The sequence below is a fragment of the Symphalangus syndactylus genome, chromosome 17, assembly GCF_028878055.3.
Source record: "Symphalangus syndactylus isolate Jambi chromosome 17, NHGRI_mSymSyn1-v2.1_pri, whole genome shotgun sequence".
Taxonomy (NCBI): Eukaryota; Metazoa; Chordata; class Mammalia; order Primates; family Hylobatidae; genus Symphalangus; species Symphalangus syndactylus.
In genome coordinates this window covers 24,495,667-24,516,685 of record NC_072439.2, presented here as the reverse complement: position 1 = coordinate 24,516,685, position 21,019 = coordinate 24,495,667, and the positions used below count along the sequence as shown (strand labels likewise).

Below are 21,019 nucleotides of genomic sequence, written 5' to 3'. Positions count from 1 at the left end.
CCTTAAGAAGGTACTTTGTAATCTCCCCCACCCTTAAGAAGGTTCTTTGTAATTCTCTCCACCCTTGAGAATGTACTTTGTGAGATCCACCCCTGCCCGCAAAACATTGCTCTTAACTTCACCGCCTATCCCAAAACCTATAAGAACTAATGATAATCCACCACCCTTCACTGACTCTCTTTTCGGACTCAGCCTGCCTGCACCCAGGTGAAATAAACAGCCATGTTGCTTACACAAAGCCTTTTTGGTGGTCTCTTCACACAGACGCGCATAAAACACAGAAAATGCAGAATGTAATTTCTGCACACTGAACACTGTAATTGTGGTGTGTAAACTACTCATATCTTGAATAGAAAGATGAGAAGATGGGCTGGGCGCAGTGGTTCACACCTGTAATCCTACCACTTTGGGAGGCCAAGGGGGGCAGATCACGAGGTCAACAGATCAAGACCATTCTGGCCAACACTGTGAAAAGCCATCTCTACTAAAAATACAAAAAATTAGCTGGGCATGGTGGCACGTGCCTGTAGTCTCAGCTACTCAGGAGGCTGAGGCAGGAGAATCGCTTGAAACCGGGAGGCGGAGGTTGCAGTGAGCCAAGACTGTGCCACTGCACTCCAGCCTGGTGACAGAGCAAGACTCTGTCTCAAAAAAAAGGAAAGATGAGAAGATGAATCAATATAAATAAATCAATAACTAAAACAATGTTTCAAGACACAGTGCAATAAAATATAAATTAAAACAGCAGGTCAGGCATGGTGGCTCATGCCTGTAATCCCAACCCGTTGGGAGGCCGACGTGGGCAGATCACAAGGTCAGGAGATCCAGACTATCCTGGCCAACATGGTGAAACCCTGTCTCTAATAAAAATACAAAAAAAATTAGCTGGGTGTGGGGTGGCACAAGCCTGTAGTCCCAGCTACTTGGTGTCAGGCCTCTGAGCACAAGCTAAGCCATCGAATCCCCTGTGACCTGCACGTATACATCCAGATGGCCTGAAACAATTGAAGATCCACAAAAGAAGTGAAAATAGCCTTAACTGATGACATTCCACCATTGTGATTTGTTTCTGCCCCACCCTAACTGATCAATGTACTTTGTAATCTCCCTCATCCTTAAGAAGGTTCTTCGTAATTCTCCCCACCCTTGAGAATGTACTTTGTGAGATCCACCCCCTGCTCGCAAAACATTGCTCCTAACTCCGCCACCTATCCCAAAACTTATAAGAACTAATGATAATTCTACCACCCTTTGCTGACTCTCTTTTCGGACTCAGCCTGCCTGCACCCAGGTGAAATAAACAGCTTTGTTGCTCACACAAAGCCTGTTTGGTGGTCTCTTCACACGGATGTGTGTGACACTTGGGAAGCTGAGGCAAAAGAATTGCTTGAACCTGGGAGGCGGAGGTTGCAGTGAGCCAAGATCGCGCCACTATGCTCCAGCCTGGTGACAGCGAGACTCCATCTCAAAAATAAATAAATAAAATAAAAAGTAAAAACAGCAAAAAGCTAAAAAAGTAGGGGGACAAAGTTAAAATGTAGAGTACTAATTTTCTCTTGGCCTGTTTGCTTATGCAATCAGTGTTAATTTGTCATCAGTTTAAAATAATAATAGGTTATATTATTTGCAAGCCTCATGGCAACCTCAAATCAAAAAACATACAACAGATACACAAAAAGTAAAATGCAAGAAATTAAAACATACCACTGGAGACAACCACCTTCCCAAAAAGGAAGACAGGAAGGAAGGAAAGGAGGAAAAGAAGACCACAAAACAACCTGGAAATAATGAAATAGCAGGACTAAGTCCTTACTTATCAATAATAACATTGAATGTAAATGGACTAACATTTGAATGTAAAGCTCTCCAATCAAAAGACAGAGTGGCTGAATGTATTATAAAAACAAACAAACAAACAAAAAAAACAAGACCCAAAAATCCATTGCCTACAAGAAACACACTTCATCTATAAAGACACACATAGACTGAAAATAAATAGATGGAAAAATATATTCATGCAAATGGAAACCAAAAAAGTGCTGGACTAGCTTTAGACAAAATAGACTTCAAGACAAAAACTATAAAAAGAGACAAACAAGGTCATTACATGATGATAAAGGGGTCAATTCAGCAAGAGGATATAATAATTGTCAATATGTATGTACCCAACGTTGGAGCACCCAGATATATAAAGCAAATATTATTACAGTAAAAGAGAGAGATAGACCCAATAGAATAACTGCTGGAGATTTCAGCATTCTACTTTCAGCACTGGACAGATTATCCAGATAGAAATCAACAAAGAACTATCAGACTTAATCTGCACTACAGATCAAATGGACATAATAGATATATACAGACCATTTCATCCAATGGCTGCAGAATGCACATTCTCCTCAGCACATGGATCACTCTCAAGGTTAGACCATGTTAGGCCATAAACAAGACTTAAAACATTCAAAAAATTAAAATTATATAAGATATCTTCTCTAACCACAATGGAATAAAACTAGAAATCAATAAGGAGGAATTTTGGAAACTATACAAACACACGGAAATTAAACAATATGCTCCCAAATGATCACTGGGTCAATGAAGAAATTAAGAAGAAAATTAAAAAATTTCTTGAAATAAATGATAATGGAAACACAACACATCAAAGCCCATGGGATACGGCAAAAGCAGTACTAAAAGGAAAGTTTATCGCTATAAGCACCTACATCAAACAAGAAGAAAAACTTCAAATAAACAATTTAATGATGCATCTTAAAAGAACTAGAAAACAGCAAACCAAACTCAAAATTATTAGAAGAAAATAAATAATAAAGATCAGAGCAGAAATAAATGAAATGAACAAAATGATACAAAAGATTAACAAAATAAAAAAATCAGTTTTTTGAAAAAATAAAATCAGCAAACTTTTAGCTAGACTAAGAAAAAAAAGAGAAGACCCAAATAAGTAAAATCAGAGATGAAAAAAGAGACATTATAACCAATACTGGAGAAATTCAAAGTATCATTAGAAGCTACTATGAGCAACTATATGCCAATAAATTAGAAAACCTAGAAGAAATAGATAAATTCCTAGAAAATACAACCTACCAAAATTGAACCATGAAGAAATCCAAAACCTGAACAGACTAATAGCAGGTAATGAGACTGAAGCTGTAATAAAAAGTCTCCAAGCAAAGAAAAGCTCAGAACCCAATGGCTTCACTGCTGAATTTTACTGAACAATTGAAGAAGAACTAATACCAATCCTAATTAAACTATTCCAAATAATAGAGGAAGAGGGAATACTTCCAAACTCATTCCAGGAGGGCAATATTACCCTGATATGAAAACCAGACCAAGACACATCAAAAAAAACCAGAAAGCTACAGGCCAATATCCTTGCTGAACATTGATGCAAAAATCCTCAAAATACTAGCAAACTGAATTCAGCAACACATTAAAAAGACAATACATCATGACCAAGTGGGAGTTATCTTAGAAATGCAAGGACGGTTAAACATGCACAAATCAATCAATGTGATATATCACATCAACAGAATGAAGGACAAAAACCATATGATCATTTCAACTGGTGCTGAAAAAGCATTTGATAAAATTCAACATCCCTTCCATGATAAAAACCCTCAAAAGCTGAGTACAGAGGGAACATACCTCAATACAATAAAAGCCATATATGACAGACTCACAGCTAGTATCATACCAAATGGGGAAAAACAGAAAGCCTTTCCTCTAAGATCTGGAATATGACAAGGGTGCCCACTTTCACCACTGTTATTCAACATAGTACTGGAAATCCTAGCGAGAGAAATCAGATAAGAGAAAGAAGTAAAGGGCATTCAAATTAAAAAAGAAGAAGTCAAATTATCCTTGTCTGCAGATGATATGATCTTCTATTTGAAAAAACCTGAAGACTCCAGCAAAAAAAACTATCAGAACTGATAAAAAAAATTTGGTAAAGTTGCGGGATACAAAATCAACATAGAAAAATCAATAGCATTTCTATATGCCAATAGCAAACAATCTGACAAAAGAAATCAAGAAATTAATCCCATTTACAGTAGCTAAAAATAAAATAAAATCCCTAAGAGTTAACCAAAGAATTGAAAGAGCTCTACAATGAAAATTATAAAGCACTGATGAAAAAAATTGAAGAGGACACACACACACAAAAATGGAAAGATAGTCCATGCTCATGGGTTGGAAGAATCAATATTGTTAAAATGTTCATACTACCTAAAGCAATCTACAGATTCAATGCAATTGTTATCAAAATACCAGACATTCTTCACAGAAGTAGAAAAAAATGCTAAAATTTATGTGCAACCACCAAAGACCCAGAATAGGCAAAGCCATCCTGAGCAAACAGAAAAAACTGGAGGAGCCTGACTTCAAATTATACTACAAAACTACAGTAACCAAAATAGCATGGTACTGACATAAAAACAGACACATAGGCCAGGAAGGGTGGCTTGTGCCTGTAATCCCAGCACTTTGGGAGGCTGAGGTGGGACAACTGCTTGAGCCTGGGAGTTTGAGTCCTGGGCAACATAGTGAGACCTTGTCTCTACAAAAAAATAAAAAATTAGGCATGGTGGTGTGCACCTGTGTTACTCTGGAAGCTGAGGCAAGAGGATTACCTAAGCCCAGGAGGTCAAGGCTGCAGCAAGCCATGTTCACACCTCTGTACTCCAGCCTGAGCAAGAGAGCAAGATCCTGTCACAAACAGCGACAACAAAGAATAACAACAAGCAGACACATAGACCAATGGAACAGAATAGAGAACCCAGAAACAAATCCATACATCTCCAGTGAACTCATTTTCTTTTTTTTTTTTTTTTTTTTTTTTTTTGAGATGGAGTCTCGCTCTGTTGCCCAGGCTGGAGTGCAGTGGCGCGATCTCGGCTCACTGCAAGCTCCGCCTCCCGGGTTCACGCCATTCTCCTGCCTCAGCCTCCCGAGTAGCTGGGACTACAGGCGCCCGCCAACACGCCCGGCTAATTTTTTTTGTATTTTTAGTAGAGACGGGGTTTCACCGTGTTAGCCAGGATGGTCTCGATCTCCTGACCTCGTGATCCGCCCGCCTCGGCCTCCCAAAGTGCTGGGATTACAGGCTTGAGCCACCGCGCCCGGCAGTGAACTCATTTTCAACAGTGGTGCTGAGAAACACATTGGGGAAAGAACAGTGTCTTCAATAACTAGATATACATATGCAGAAGAATGAAACTAGACCCCTATCTCTTGCCATACACAAAAATCAAATCAAAATGGATTAAAGACTTAACTCTAAGACCTCAAACTATGAAACAACTGAAAGAAAACACTGAGGAAATTCTCTAGGATAATGGACTGGGCAAAGGTTCCTTGAGTAATAACCCACAAGCACAGGGAGCCAAAGCAAAAATGGACAAATGGGATCATATCAAGTTAAAAAGCTTCTGCACAGCAAGAGAAACAATCAACAAAGTGAAGAGGCAACCCACAAAATGGGAGAAAATATATGTAAACTATCCATCAGACAGGGGATTAATAACTAGAATATATAAGGAGCTCAAACAACTCTATATGAAAAAAATCTAATAACCTGATTTAAAAAGGGGAAAAAGATCTGAAGACATTTCTCAAAGGACATACAAATGGCAAACAGGTATATGAAAAGGTGTTCAACATCACTGATCATCAGATAAATGCAAATAAAAACTACAGTGAGATATCATCTCACCTCAATTAAAATGTTTTTTTGTTTGTTTGTTTGTGATGGAGTTTTGCTCTTGTTGCCCAGGCTGGAGTGCAGTGGCGCGATCTTGGCTCACTAAACCTCTGCCTCCCGAGTTCAAGAGATTCTCCTGCCTCAGCCTCCTGAGTAGCTGGGATTTGAGGTGTGCACCACCATGCCTGGCTTATTTTCATATTCTTAGTAGAGATGAGGTTTCACCATGTTGACCAGGCTGGTCTTGAACTCCTGACCTCAGATGATCCACCTGCCTTGGCCTCCCAAAGTGCCGGGATTACAGGCATGAGCCACCGTGCCTGGCCTTAAAATGGCTTTTATCCAAAAGACAGGTAATAACAAATGCTGGCCAGGATGTGGAGAAAAGGGAACCCTCATACATTGTTGGTAGGAATGTAAATTAGTACAACCAGATGGAAAACAGTTGGAGGTTCATCAAAAAAGTAAAATAGAACTATCATATAATCCAGCAATCCCACTGCTAAGTATATACCCAAAAGAAAGGAAATCAGTGTATTAAAGAGATATCTGTACTCCCTTATTTATTGCTTCCTTGTTTATTCACAATAGCCAAGATTTGGAATCAAGCTAAGTGCCCATCAAGAAATGCACGGATAAAGAAAATGTGATACATACACACCTTGGAGTACTATTCAGCCATAAAAAAGAATAAGAGCCTGTCATTTGCAACAACATGGATGCAACTGGAGATCATTATGTTAACTGAAATAAGCCAGGCACAGAACGACAAACCTCACATGTTCTCACTTATTTATGAGAGCTAAAAATTAAAACAACTGAACTCATGGAAATAGAGCACAGAATGATAGTTACCAGCAGCTAGGAAGGATAGTGGGTGGGGGAAATGGGGATGGTTAATGGGTACAAATATAGTTAGAATGAATAAGATCTAAGATTTGATAGTGCAACAGGACAACTATAGTCAACAATAATTTATTTGTACATTTAAAAATAACCAAAAGAGTAAATTGGATTGTTTGTAACACAAAGGATAAATACTTGGATACCCTATTTACCCTGATATGATTATTACTCATTGTATGCCTGTATCAAAATATCTCATGTACCTCATAAATGTATACCTCATACATGTATACACCTACTATGTATCCACAAAAACTAAAAATTAAAAAAAAAAAATTATCAACAAAGAATCCTATATTTAGGAAACTTATCTTTCAAAAATGAAAGTGATTATGTTAGGTGAAAGAAGCCAGACACAAAAGGTCACATATCTTATTATTGTATATATATGAAATATTCAGAATAGATAATATAGCGAGAATAGGTAAATCCGCAGAGACAGAATGCAGATTGGTGTTTGCCAGGGGCTGGGAGTAAGAGAGGGATAGGGGAACAGATGCTTAATGGGTATAGGGTTTTATTTTGAGGTGATAAAAATGTTACAGAACCAGATAGAGGGGGTGGCTATACAACACTGTGAATGTACTAAAGACCACTGCATTGTAGAATGATTAATTTTAAATATGTATGTGAATTTCAGATTAAAAAAATAAGGTGAAATAAATAAAAACAAAGAATTCAATGCTAGCAGACTAGCCTCATAAGAAACATGGAAGGAAGTTATTTGGACTGAAAGGAAGTAACAAAAAACAATTAAAATCCACATGAAAAAATGAAGAGCTCCAATAAAGCACTACGCAGAATGCAGAGCACACAGTAGGCTCCATAAGTATGTATCAGCTGAACTAACTTCATTTACTTAGGTACTCTGCCCTACATTTCTGGAGAAGTGAACCTTTTACTTGTAGATGAAGACTTAATATGGTAACAACAGAACAAATAAATGTGATATTCTTCCTCTATGGGCTAATTTTCTTCTTTATCAATGCGCTTTATCACCAAGAATATCTCGAGACCTTCCATGGCCTTATTTTATACTACCTTGGCCTCTACTCAGCACTCATCGGCTCCAAACATGTTTAACCAGTATACTAGTTTTGAAGTACATTTTAATGTACGTTTCCTTATGCCTCATACATTTTCTCCATTTAACTTTATTGAAAAAGGAAAGACAGAGGAGAAGATGAAAGGGGAAAATCCTCTCCTTCCTCTTATAGGCCTGGAATAGAGGAAACAAAGCCTTGAAGGCAGGGAGGTAAGCAGTTAAATATGTGCCTAGAACTCCCCACACTCCAAGGCATGAGTGTGAAATGGGAGAGAGGCAGTGAGTTAAGTGGGAAGAGTGTCATGTCAAACTGAGAGAATAACTTCTAAGTAGCTTTCAGTTCCCATGTAGCACACACCCTGAGTAGGATGAAATAGGGTCATTTCAGAAGGCAAGATGAGGCTGGGCATAGTGGCTCATGCCTGTAATCCCAACACTTTGGGAGGCCAAGAGGCAGGAGGATTGCCTGAGCCCAGGAGTTTGAGATCAACCCAGGCAACATAGTGGGACCTTGTCTCTACAAATTGTTTTTTTAAATTCGCCAGGCATGGGGGCACGTGCCTGTACTCCCAAGCTACTTGGGTAGCTGAAGGCAGGTGGATTGCTTGAGCCCAGCAGGCAGAGGTTGCAGTGAGCTGAGATTGTGCCACTGCACTCCAGCCTGGGTGACAGAGTAAGACCCTGTTTCAAAAAAAAAAAGAAAAAAAAAAAGGCAAGATGATCCTACATTCATGCTGTGGGGTTTAGGGGACGCAGGAGGCATCTAGAGCATGACAGAGATTCAGAGAGATCTACAGAGATAGCAAGAACCAAAGGAGGCCAGTTGATAAGGAGAGGTCCTTGGACCATCATTGAGCTGTGAAATATACCGTAAATTCATCAGCCACTGAATGTCCCAAAAAAGGAGCTAGCTAAATCATCCAGCGCATACCCAAGCTATGAAGATCTTCCCTGTTATCTCAAACACCACCTTAACAGAGAACAGGGATACAAAGGAGAATCTGAATGACTAAATAATTGCCAAGAGAACAACTTGCTGATTGAACTAAGTTTTGAATCAGACTGCATTAAAATTAGTTTTTTTCATTTTATCAATCAGAACTCACAGGGGATAGCAGAACGAGTTTTGAAACATTCTGGGCCTCTTGGAGCTTAGATTCTACTTTGGGGACACGGAAATGAAAACATAAGCAAGTGAATACGTGAGATAAAATGTGATATTGATAAGTTAAGAAAATGCAATAAAGGTAATGGGTTACGGAATGAATCAGAAACTCTACTTTGAATTTAGTAACCAAAGACAACCTTGAGGAAGATGACATTTCAGCAGAAACCTGAATGATGAGAAAGAACCAGTCATATAAATATCTAGGGTAGGAACATTTAAAAGCATGTTCAGAGTTCCTGAGGCAAGACAAACTTGGTCTGTTGAATGGGGGGAAAGGTTAGTGAGGCTGAAACACAGTGAATGAGGGAGAATGTAGCACAAAATAATGGTGAAGACATGGGCAGAAGGCATACCAAGAAGGGCTTCGTAAAGGACATTATTCCACAGGTAAAGGAATGCCACTAGATGGTATTAAGCAGAGAAGTCATAATAAAACCTTAGGTTTAAATTATCACTTTGGTTGTTCTATGAAGAATGGACTATAGATGGTCAGGAGTGGATACAGGGAGATTAGTAGGCAGTTGCCAGAGTAGTTCCAGGTAAGAAAAGAAGTAACATGGATTATAAGATCCATGGAAATGTTGATCAGAGAATATAATAATATTCAGCAATGAGATTAACTGAACTACAACTAGATGCAACAATTTAACATAGATGAATCTCACAAACATAATATTAAACAAAAGAAGCCAGACACAGAATACACAGATTATATAAAGTTAAAAGACAGGGAGAAACAATTTATGGTGATAAAAGTTGAACACTCCTGGGGTGGGGGTGATGACTAGGGCGTAGAAAAGGTATCCTAGAGTGCCAGGGTAATTCTGTATTTCTTCATTGAGTGTGTGCACTATATTACACAGGTGTGTTCATTTTGAAAATTAACTGAGTGTGCCTGAGGAAGAAACTAGAGATATACAGAAGCCGGTAGATAAAAATACATGGTCGGCCGGGCGCAGAGGCTCACGCCTGTAATCCCAGCCTTTGTGAGGCGGGCAGATAACCTGAGGTCAGGAGTTGGAGACCAGCCTGGCCAACATGGTGAAACCCCATCTCTACTAAAAATACAAAATTAGCCGGGTGTGGTGGCGCACGCCTGTAATCCCACCTACTCGGGAGGCTGAGGCAGGAAAATTGCTTGAACCTGGGAGGCAGAGGTTGCAGTGAGCCAAGATCGCATCACTGCACTCCACCCTGGGCAACAAAGTGAGGCTCCAGAAAACAAAAAACAAACAAAAAAAACCACGGTCAAAGAAAGGTATATCTCAGAAGAGCAAAGCTTTGAGCTGAGGGTAAAAACTAAAATATGTTCAGTAGCTGAGAGTGTAGGATAAATCTGAAAGAAAACCACAAGTATTCACAGAATATCAAGTGTACTACGTGATCTTCTAGGTGCTGGAGCTACAGCAGTAAACAAAGTAAAACACACTCTGCTCACATTCTGGTGGTTAAAATTTTAAGAATTTACCAGAAATGATTACAGTGTGGCTCAATCAGCAGCAAATGCCCATTGAAAGAGATAATTACATAGGGTCATTTGAAAGACACACATCCCAACCTCTTTCTTTTTTTTTTTTTTGATACGGAGTCTCGCTCTTCCACCCAGGCTGGAGTGCAATGGCGCGATCTCGCCTCACTGCAAGCTCCGCCTCCCAGGTTCACGCCATTCTCCTGCCTCAGACTCTCCGAGTAGCTGGGACTACGGGCACCCGCCACCACGCCCGGCTAATTTTTTGTATTTTTAGTAGAGACGGGGTTTCACCGTGGTCTCGATCTCCTGACCTCGTGATCCGCCCACCTCAGCCTCCCAAAGTGCTGGGATTACAAGCGTGAGCCACCGCGCCCGGCCCCAACCTCTTTCTTAAGATAGTCTAGTTTTCTCTGTTTAAATTTATGGGCTGGGCGCAGTGGCTCACACCTATAATCCCAGCACTTTGGGAGGCCAAGGCAGGTGGATCACTTGAGGTTAAGAGTTTGAGACCACCCTGGCCAACATGGCAAAACCCTATCAGTACTAAAAATACAAAAAAAAAAAAAAAAAAAAATTAGCCAGGCATGCTGGTGGGTGCCTATAATCCCAGCTACAACAGAGGCTGAGGCAAGAGAATCACTTGAACCCGGGAGGCGGAGGTTCCAGTGAGCTGATATTGTGCCATTGCACTCCAGCTTGGGCAACAGAGCAAGACTCCATCTCAAAAATAAATAAATATGTAAATAAATAAATAAATTTATGTATGACATGCATAGAGTAATGTGGCAAAATGGACTAGTCTTAAGCATAAAATCTGATAAATTTGTATACATTTATAGACATGGGTACCTATCAGTAAGTCAAAATATAGAACATTTTCAGCCCTCCAGATTTCTTCATGCTGTTTCACAGTAAATACCCTCTCAGAGGTAACCAGTATTCTGACTTCTATCACAATACATTAGTTTTGCCCGTTTTCAACTTTATATGAATGGAACCCTATGATAATACTTTTTTGTTTCTGTCTTCTTTCATTCTATGTTTGTGTAATCTATCCACGTTGGTTGTTGTGTGTAACAGTCATCTGTTCTTTTTTATTGTTAAGTAGTATTCCACCGTGTGAAATACTATAATTTATTCCTTTTCCTGTTAATGTTCATTTGCATTGTTTCTAATGCTGGGCTATTTTGATAGTTACACTTTGTTTTATCCTTGATCAAAAGAGAACATCAAAAGAGCTAGGTTTATCAACTACAAGAAGTAACACTACAATGTTTTCTTTGACCTAGGTATCAATGAAAAGCTTATTTCTGTTAGAAAATGTTGATTTTTTTATTGTTACATACAATGAAAATTATGTAACAAATTTTTGCTCTGGTTTTCCTTACCTATAAAAAGGAAATTTAAATTTGAAGCCCAGCTTTAATCTCTCTGAATGAATTTCATAAAATACTCACATTTTAACTCTTCCCTAGTTTTAATCGTTCAACTCTATTTCCCCTGAGAATATGTCTTATGTTTATAGGCCTTTATAATTTACTGTATGAATTACTGCAATCCCCTTAAATTGCATTGGAGAGTAAGGCAAGAAACAAATACACTAATATTTACCTGGGACTGAGTCATTTCCACTTCTTCCTGGGAAGGGATGGGGCCTGCAGAAGTAGAGCTGGGGAAGAGAATAAAAGTCATTAAAATAGGCCTGTCTTTAGTTTCAGAAACATGCACACACAGGGTGGATTAAAGGTTAACCTGTAGTGGAATGATAATTAAATCTATCAGAAATGCCAAGAATATTCACACCACAAAGGTTCTTTTTTTTTTTTTTTTTTTTTTGAGACGGAGTCTTGCTCTGTTGCCCAGGCTGGAGTGCAGTGGCACAATCTCGGCTCACTGCAAGCTCCGCCTCCTGAGTTCACGCCATTCTCCTGCCCCAGCCTCTCCGAGTAGCTGGGACTACAGGCGCCCGCCACCACGCCTGGCTAATTTTCTGTATTTTTAGTAGCGACGGACTTTCACCGTGGTCTTGATCTCCTGACCTCGTGATCCACCTGCCTCGGCCTCCCAAAGTGCTGGGATTACAAGCGTGAGCCACCGCACCCGGCCTCACAAAGGTTCTTAATAGGTGTGAGGATGATTGGAATAATCATGCAGAGCTTGGGCACAGGGTGGATAGAAATAGGGGTGCGTATGTGGGAGCTCTGTATCAGAGAATACATGTAGCATCATGAAAGCATATATGCAGGAAAATTATGAAACTGACAAAACACCTAAAGTATTTTAATGTATTGAGACATTTAAGACAATAATAATTAGCAATTAAGAAAGAATTAAGTAGCAATTTAAAAGAATTTAAAAGGTGATATAATTATATCTTGAGGAACAAATAGAAAGTTTTTTTGTGTGAGTAATGTGTATTGGAGGTACTGATGGTAAGAGAGTTAAATCCATACTTTTCCCTAGCCAGAGCAATCAGACAAGAGAAAGAAATAAAGGGCATCCAAATTGGTAAAGAGGAAGTCACACTGTTGCTGGTGCTGATGACATGATTGTATACCTAGAAAACCCTACAGATTCATCCCAAAAGCTCCTAGAACTGGCAATTGAATTCAGCAGTTTCAGGACACAAAATTAATGTGCACAAATAAGTAGCCCTGCTATATGCCAATAGCAACCAAGCTGAGAATCAAATCAAGAACTTAACCCCTTTTACAATAGCTGCCAAAAAAATAAAATGCTTAGGAATTTTAACCAAGGAGGTAAAAGACCTCTATAAGGAAAACTACAAAACACTGCTGAAAGAAATCACAGATAACAAACAAATGGAAACACATCCCATGCTCATGGATGGGTAGAATCAATATTGTGAAAATGACCATACTGCCAAAAGCAATCTACAAATTTGATGCAATTCTCAACAAGATACCACCATCATTCTATATAGAACTAGAAAAAACAATCCCAAAATTCATATGGAACCAAAAAAGAGCCCACATAGCCAAAGCAAGACTAAGCAAAAAGAACAAATCTGGAGGCATTACCTTATCTGACTTCAAACTATATTGTAAGACCATAGTCACCAAAACAGCATGGTACTGGTATAAAAACAGGCATAGACCAATGGAACAGAACAGAAAACCTAGAAATAAAGCCAAATACTTACGGTCAACATATCTTCGACAAAACAAACAAAAACATAAAGTGGGGAAAGGAAACCCTATTTAACAAATGGTACTGGGATAATTGGCAAGCCATATGTAGAAGAATGAAACTGGAGCCGGGTGTGGTGGCTCACCCCGGTAATTCCAGTACTTTGGGAGGCCAAGGCGGGCGGATCACGAGGTCAGGAGATCGAGACCATCCTGGCTAACACAGTGGAACCCCAACTCTACTAAAAATACAAAAAAATTAGCCAGGCATGATGGCGGGTGCCTGTAGTCCCAGCTACTTGAGAGGCTGAGGCAGGAGAATGGCGTGAACCTGAGAGGCGGAGGTTGCAGTGAGCCAAGATCACGCCACTGCACTCCAGCCTGCGCAACAGAGCGAGACTCCATCTCAGAAAAAAAAGAAAGAAAGAAGAATGAAACTGGATCCTCAACTCTCACCTTATACAAAAATCAACTCAAGATGGATCAAAGACTTAAATCTAAGACCTGAAACCATAAGAATTCTAGAAGATAACATTCAAAAAACCCTTGTAGACATGGGCTTAGGCAAAGACTTCATGACCAAGAATCCAAAAGCAAACACAACAAAAACAAAGATAAACAGATGGGACTTAAACTGAAAAGCTTCCGCACAGCAAAATAATCAGCAAAGTAAACAACCCACAGAATGGGAGAAAATCTTCACAATCTATACATCCAACAAAGGACTAATACTCAGAATCTACAGGGAACTCAAACAAATCAGCAAGAAAAAATCAGTCCCATCAAAAAGTGGGCTAGGACATGAATAGACAATTTTCAAAGGAAGATACACAAATGGCCAACGAACATATGAAAAAATACTTAACATCACTAATTATCAGGGAAATGAAAACCATAACCACCACATGATACTTTACTCCTGGAAGAATGGCCATAATCAAAAAATAATAAATGTTGGCATGGATGTGGTGAAAAGGGAACACTTTTATACTGTTGGTAGGAATGTAAACTAGTACAACCACTATGGAAAACAGTGTGAAGATTCCTTAAAGAACTAAAAGTATATCTACCATTTGATCCAGCAATCCCACTCCTGGGTATTTACCCAGAGGAAAAGAAGTCACTACAGGAAAAAGATACTTGCACATGCATGTTTATAGCAGCACAATTCGCAATTGCAAAAATATGGAACCAGCCTATATATAAAAAGGAACAAAATAAAGGCATAAAAACAGAGTGAATTTTACTGTATACAAATAGAATTCAACCAGGATGTGAATTCTGGGAGGTGGAATCTAAAATAGGATGTAGAATATGACACATTAATTCAACTGTACTACACAAGAGGTTTATTGTAGATTCTTTGGCATTTTCTACTTAATTATGTTGTCTGCAAATAGAAACAGTTATATTCCTTCCTTTTCAATCTTTATGTCTTTTATGTACTTTTCCCTTATTGCACTGGCTAGGACTTCCAGTACAATAGTGACTATTATAATAGTAGTAAGAGAGGACATCCTTGCGTTGTTCCCAGTCTTAGAGATAAAGCATTCAGTGTCTCACCATTAACTGTAATGTAGCTCTAGGTTTTTTGAAGATGCCCTGCAGTAAAGGTTGTTCTCTTCAATTCCTAGTTTGCTGAGGAGTTGTTTTGTTTTTTGTTGTTAACACGAATGAATGTTGACTTTTGTCAAGTGCTTTTCTGCATCTACTGAGATAACAGTCATAGGTTTATTCTCTTATTACAGTCAACTATAGTAATTGATTTTCAAAGGATGAACTGGAAATTCATCTCGTATTCCCAAGATGAACCCTATCGTGATATACTTTTTTCATACTGCTAGATTCAGTTCACTCATATGCTGTTGATTTTTATTTCTAACTCCATGAGGAATACTAGTCTGTAGTTTTCTTGTAATATCTTTGGCTTTGGTATCTTGGCAAAGCTGGCCTCATAAAATGAGTTGAAAAGTGTTCCTCCTCTTCTATATTCTGGAAAAGTTTCTTTGGAATAGTTAGAATTTCTTCCGTAGACGTTTAGTATTTCACCTGGGAAATTATCTGGGTGTGGAGTTTCCATTTTGGAAGGTTTTTAATCACAAATTCAATTTCATTAATAGATATATAACTATTCAGGTTATTTCTTATTGTCTGAATTTTGGTAGTTTATGTCTTTCAAAAAATTTACTCATTCATCCAAGTTGTCAAATTCACAGGTATGGAGTTGTTTGCAGTATTCTTTTATTATCCTTTTCAAATCTGGGGGGGTAAGTGTGACACTCTATCTTTCATTCCTGATATTAGCAATTTGTTTCTTTTTTTCAACTTTTATTGATCTTTTCAAAGAACAAGCTTTTAGTTCACTGATTTTTCTCCATTATTTTTAGTTTCAAATCATACTGAATTATGCTGTAATCTTTAATATCCCCTTCCTTTCTTTGCTTTGAGTTTAGTTTGCTTTTTTCCCCTCTAGTTTGTTAAGGCAGAAGTGTAGTAATGATTTTTCTAATTATTTATATCATTTAATGCAACAAACTTCCCTGTATGCACTAACTTAGCTGCTTCCCACATATTTTGGTGTGCTGTATTTCCATTTTCTTTCAAATTATTTTTTAATTTCCTATAATGTTTCTTCTTTGACTCATGGACTATTTAGAAGTGTGTTTAATTTTGAAATATTTGGAGATTTTCCAGATACCTTTCTGTTCTTTACTTCTAGTTTTATTCTGCTATGTTCTGAGAACAGACTTTGAATGACTTTTATGTCTTTAAAATTTTTGAGATTTCTATTATGGCCCCAAATATGATCTATGTTGGTGAATGTCCATGTGCACCTGAGGAAGACATGTATTCTGCTGTTGTTTAGAGTGTTCTATAAATGTCACTCACATTTGAACACCGAAAAAATTGACATTCAATACTTGAATGTTGGTTGATAATGCTGTTTTGGAGTCTTCTGTAACCTTTCTGATATTCTGCTTTCATGTTCTATTGATTCCTGAAAGAGAGGTTTTAAGTCCCCAACTATAATTGTGCATGTGTCTATTTCTCCTTTCAGTTCTATCAGTTTTTGCCTCGTATATCTTGAAGCTCTGTTGTTAGCTGCATGCACATTTATGATTGTTGTCTCTTCTTACTAACACCTTGAGCATTGTTTCTTCACCCCTGATTAAATCCCTTGTTCTAAATTTTGTCTAATATTAAAGTTGCTTCCTCTTTTTTTTTTTTTTGGTTAGCATTTTGTGGCATTTTTTTCTATATCATTTGCTTTTAATATACTTATTTATCTTTATATTTAAAATGGGTATCTTAGGCTACTCCACCTTGTAGTCTGGTAGTTAAAATGGGTTCCTTGTAAAACAGCATTCAGATGAATCTTGCTCTTTTATTCAACGTGATAATCTCTATCTATAACTGGTGCATTCAGAATATTAAAATTGATTACTGATATAGCTGGATTAAGATGTACCATCTTCTTAGCTGTTTTCTATTTGCTCCTTTGTTCTTTTTCGCTCTCCTTCCCCCACTTTTCTCCTTTGGTTTCGTTTAATTGCACACTTTTTATTATTCCATTTTATCTCCCACTTAGTCATTGTGTATGACCTTTTAAGGTACTGTTGGACATGGTTTTCTAGTATTTTGTTGGGGATTTTTGCATCTGTGCTCACCAGGAATGTTGCCCTGCAGTTTTCTTGTGTCTCTGTCTTGCTTTGGTATCAGGTTAATGCTGGCCTCATAAGATAAGTCTGGAACTGGTCCCTCCTCTTCAATATTCTGAAAGATTTTGAGAAGGATTTCCATTAATTCATCTTTAAATGTTTGGTAGAATTCACCAGTGGAGCTGTATGGTCCAGGGCTCTTCCATTAGGAGGTTTTTGATTCCTGATTCAGTTTCCACACTAGTTATAGGTCTGTTCAGACTTTTTATAATATTTCTTTGTGATCTTGGTAGTTTGTATGTTTCTAGGAATTTAATTTTTTATTCTAGGTTATCCAGTTTGCTGACATATAATTGTTCACAGTTTTTCCTTAAGATCCTTTTTACTTCTGTGGCATCAGTTGTATTGTCTCTTCTTTCAATTCTGATGTTATTTATTTGAGTCTTCTCTATTTTTTTCATAGTTTAGCTAAGGGTTTGTCAATTTATCTTTTCAAAATACCAACTGTTAGTTTCTATCACTTTTCCATTTAATTTATTTATGCTCTCATTTCCTTTATTTCCTTCCTTCTGCTAACTTTGGGCTTAGTTTGCTCTTCTGATTCTAGTTCCTTGAGATGTAAAGTTAGTTATTTCAGATCTTTCTTCTTTTATCACATAAGAGCTTATCCATATGAATTTACCTCTCACTTCTGCTTTTGCTGCAACTTATAAGTTTTGGTATGTTGTGTTTTTGTTTGCCTCAAGGTATTTCTAATTTCATTTTTTATTTCTCATTTGATCCAATGGTTATTCAAGATTCTGTTCATTTCAATATATGTGCGGATTTCTTGGTTTTCCTTGTTATATTGATTTCTAGTTTCATTCTACTGTGGTCAGAAAATATATTTGGTATGATTTAGATATTTTAAAATTTTTTAACATTTGTTTTGTGATCTAATATGCGATGCATTATGGAGAAACATCCATGTGTACTGCAGAAGAATATGTATTCTACAGCTGTTGGGTATAAAGTTCTGTATATGGCCAGGCACGGTGGCTCATGCCTGTAATCCCAGCACTTTGAGAGGCTGAGGCAGGCAGATCACCTGAGGTCAGGAGTTTGAGACCAGCCTGGATAACATGTTGAAACTCTGTCTCTACTAAAAATACAAAAATTAGCTGGGCATGGTGGTGGACACCTGTAATCTCAGCTACTCAGGAGGCTGAGGCAGGAGAATCACTTGAACTTGGGAGGCGGAGGTTGCAGTGAGCTGAGATCATGTCACTGCACTCCAGCCTGGGTGACAGAGCAAGACCCCGTCTAAAAAAAAAAAAAAAAAAAAAAGTTCTGTATATGTCTATCAGATCCATTAGGTCTACAGTGTTATTCAAGTCAAATGTTTCCTTATTGATTTGTCAAGAAGTTCTATCCATTATTAATGGACAGAAAGTAGGGTATTAAAGTCTCCTATTATATTGTATTGCTGTATATTTCTCCCTTCAATTTTGCCAATGTTTCTTTTACATATTAGATGTCCTGGTGTTGGGTGCATATATATTTATAATCATTCTATCTTCCCAGTGGGTTGACCCTATTACCATTATAAAATGTCCTTCCCTGTCTCTTGTGACAGTTTTTTACTTAAATCCTATTTTATCTGATATATGTATAGCTACCCTGCTCTCTTTTGGTCACCATTTGCATGGATCATCTTTTTTCATCCCACACCTTCAGCCTATGTGTGCCCTTAAGATCTGAAGTGAGCTTCTTGTAGACAGCATATAGTTGGGTCTTGTTTATATATCCATTCAGCCACTCTGTTTCTTGATTGGGGAGTTCAATGTGCATTTCCTATGATTATTGCTAAGGAAGAATTTACTATTGCTATTTTGTTAGTTGCTTTATGTTAGTCTTCTTCCTTCATCTCTTCCTCTCTTGCAGTCTCCCTTTGTGTTTTGTTAGTTTTTTGTATTGATATGCTTTGACTTCTTCCTCTTTTGTGTAGCCTCTATGGGTAATTTCTGGCATATGTGGTTAGTTTGGGGCTTACATAAAATATAGATGTAACAGTCTATTTTAAGCTGGTAACAAACTTAAGTTCAATCACATACAAAAACTCTTCATTTTAAATTCTCCTGCCCACATTTGGTTATAATTGTCACAATTCACATCTATTCATAGTGTATCTTTTAACATATTTCATATTTATTTTTAACACTTTTGTCTTTTAACTTTTATAGTAGAATTAAGTTATTTACCCACCACCATTATGGTAATGCGGTATTCTGTATTTACATATATATTTACCTTTATCAATGAGTTTCATACTTTTCTATACCGTCTTTTTGCTGTTTGGTGTTTTTTCATTTCTATTTGAAAACTCCCTTTAACATTTTTTATAAGGCAGGTCTAGTGGTGATGAACTTCCTCAGCTTTGGTTTGGGAAAGTCTTTCTCTCATCATCATTTTTAAAGGATAGTTTTGCCAAGTATAGTATTCTGGGTTGGCAGGGATTTTTTGTTATTGTTGTTTGTTTTGTCTGTTTGATCTTTCAGCTCTTTGAATATATCATTCTACTCTGTTCTGGCCTGCAAAGTTTCTGCTGAAAAAAATCCCTTAATAGTCCTATAGATGTTCCCTTGTATGTGACAAGTTGCTTTTCTCTTGCTGCTTTCAAAATTCTGTTTGACTTTTGACAATTTGCTATAATGCATCTTGGTATGGGTTTGTTTCATTTTATTTTGTGTCCTTTGTGCTTCCTGAATCTGGATGTCCATTTCCTTCCCCAGCTTTGGGGAGTTTTCAGCCATTACTTTTAAAATAAGCTTTCTGGTCCTTTTTCTGTATTTTCTCCTGAGATTCCCATAATGTATATATTAGTCTGCTTGATGGTATTCTATAACCCACTTAAGCCTTCTTCATTCTTTTTCATTATTTTTTATTATCACTCCCCTGACTGAATTATTTCTAATGGCTTGTCTTCCAGTTTGCTAACCCTTTCTTCTGCTTTATTTAGTCTGATGTTGAATCCTTCTAGTGAATTTTTCAGCCAATTCTCTGGGGAGCCCACAAAGAAAAGATGGAGTACTGGTTGCACAAATCAACCCCTTCTCTCCCCTGGATGAGTTAGGGCATCTCTTCCTGACTGTATGGTACTGTACCAGGGGCAGTATCTCTAGCAACAGGGTATCCTGAATCTCCCTACTAGCTTCACTAGTCTTGTTTCATGTTCTCCCAGGATGCAACAGCCTTTACAATTAGTTTCTGATTTCTCACAAACAGAATTTGTCTGTGAATTGTTGCTGAATTAGTATTATGGGAAGGTGAGAAAGGGTCCAAGTCTTCCTACACCACCATCTTGCTGATGTCACCCCCGACTCCTTCATTTTGAAGGGATATTTTTGCTTGGTGTGAAATCCTGGATTGACAGCTTTTTTTTCTGCACTTTAAAAATGATTCTCTCTTGTCTTCTTGCTTGCGTGGTCTCTGATAATAGATCTGCTATACGTAATTATTATTATTGTTCCTCAATAGACAATTTTTTTCTTGTTATCTTCAAGATTTTCCTTTTATTTTTAGTTTCCAGCAGTTTAAATATAATATGTTTAGATGTGTTTTAAAATTTTGTTTTGGTATTTATCTCTGAGCTTCTTGGACCTATGGTTTGGTGTCACTAACTTGGAAAATTCTCAGCCATCATTTATTTAAATACTTTTCTTCCATCTCTGCTGCAATTACCCATCAGGTCCATTTCATATTAGTCATAGTTATCTTAAATTCCTGTTGGGTTGTTGGAATACCTATGTCATAACTAAGTCAGTTATGATTATTGCTTTGTCTCTTTGAAGTATGTTTTTTCTTTTTCTTCTTGCCTTTTTACATGCCTCATAATCTTCGCTGAAGGCTGTACATCTTGG

The 21,019-nt window shown here is 37.7% G+C and overlaps 2 protein-coding genes across 7 annotated transcripts in view; both read right to left on the bottom strand.

The window, feature by feature from the left end:
- The window catches only part of LOC129466308 (zinc finger protein 585B), a 224,412-nt gene extending 205,958 nt beyond the window's left edge, over positions 1-18,454 (bottom strand). Inside the window, exon 1 of the mRNA XM_063621251.1 lies at positions 18,301-18,454. The gene's annotated coding sequence lies outside the window, so the exon portion shown is untranslated. The remainder of the gene's footprint in view (positions 1-18,300) is intronic.
- The window catches only part of ZNF569 (zinc finger protein 569), a 72,550-nt gene that overhangs the window by 23,580 nt on the left and 27,951 nt on the right, over positions 1-21,019 (bottom strand). For all 6 annotated transcript variants that reach the window (XM_055247851.2, XM_055249662.2, XM_063621258.1 and 3 more), the window contains one exon: positions 11,924-11,981. In XM_055247851.2, the coding sequence (XP_055103826.1) occupies positions 11,924-11,981 (58 nt within the window). The remainder of the gene's footprint in view (positions 1-11,923; positions 11,982-21,019) is intronic.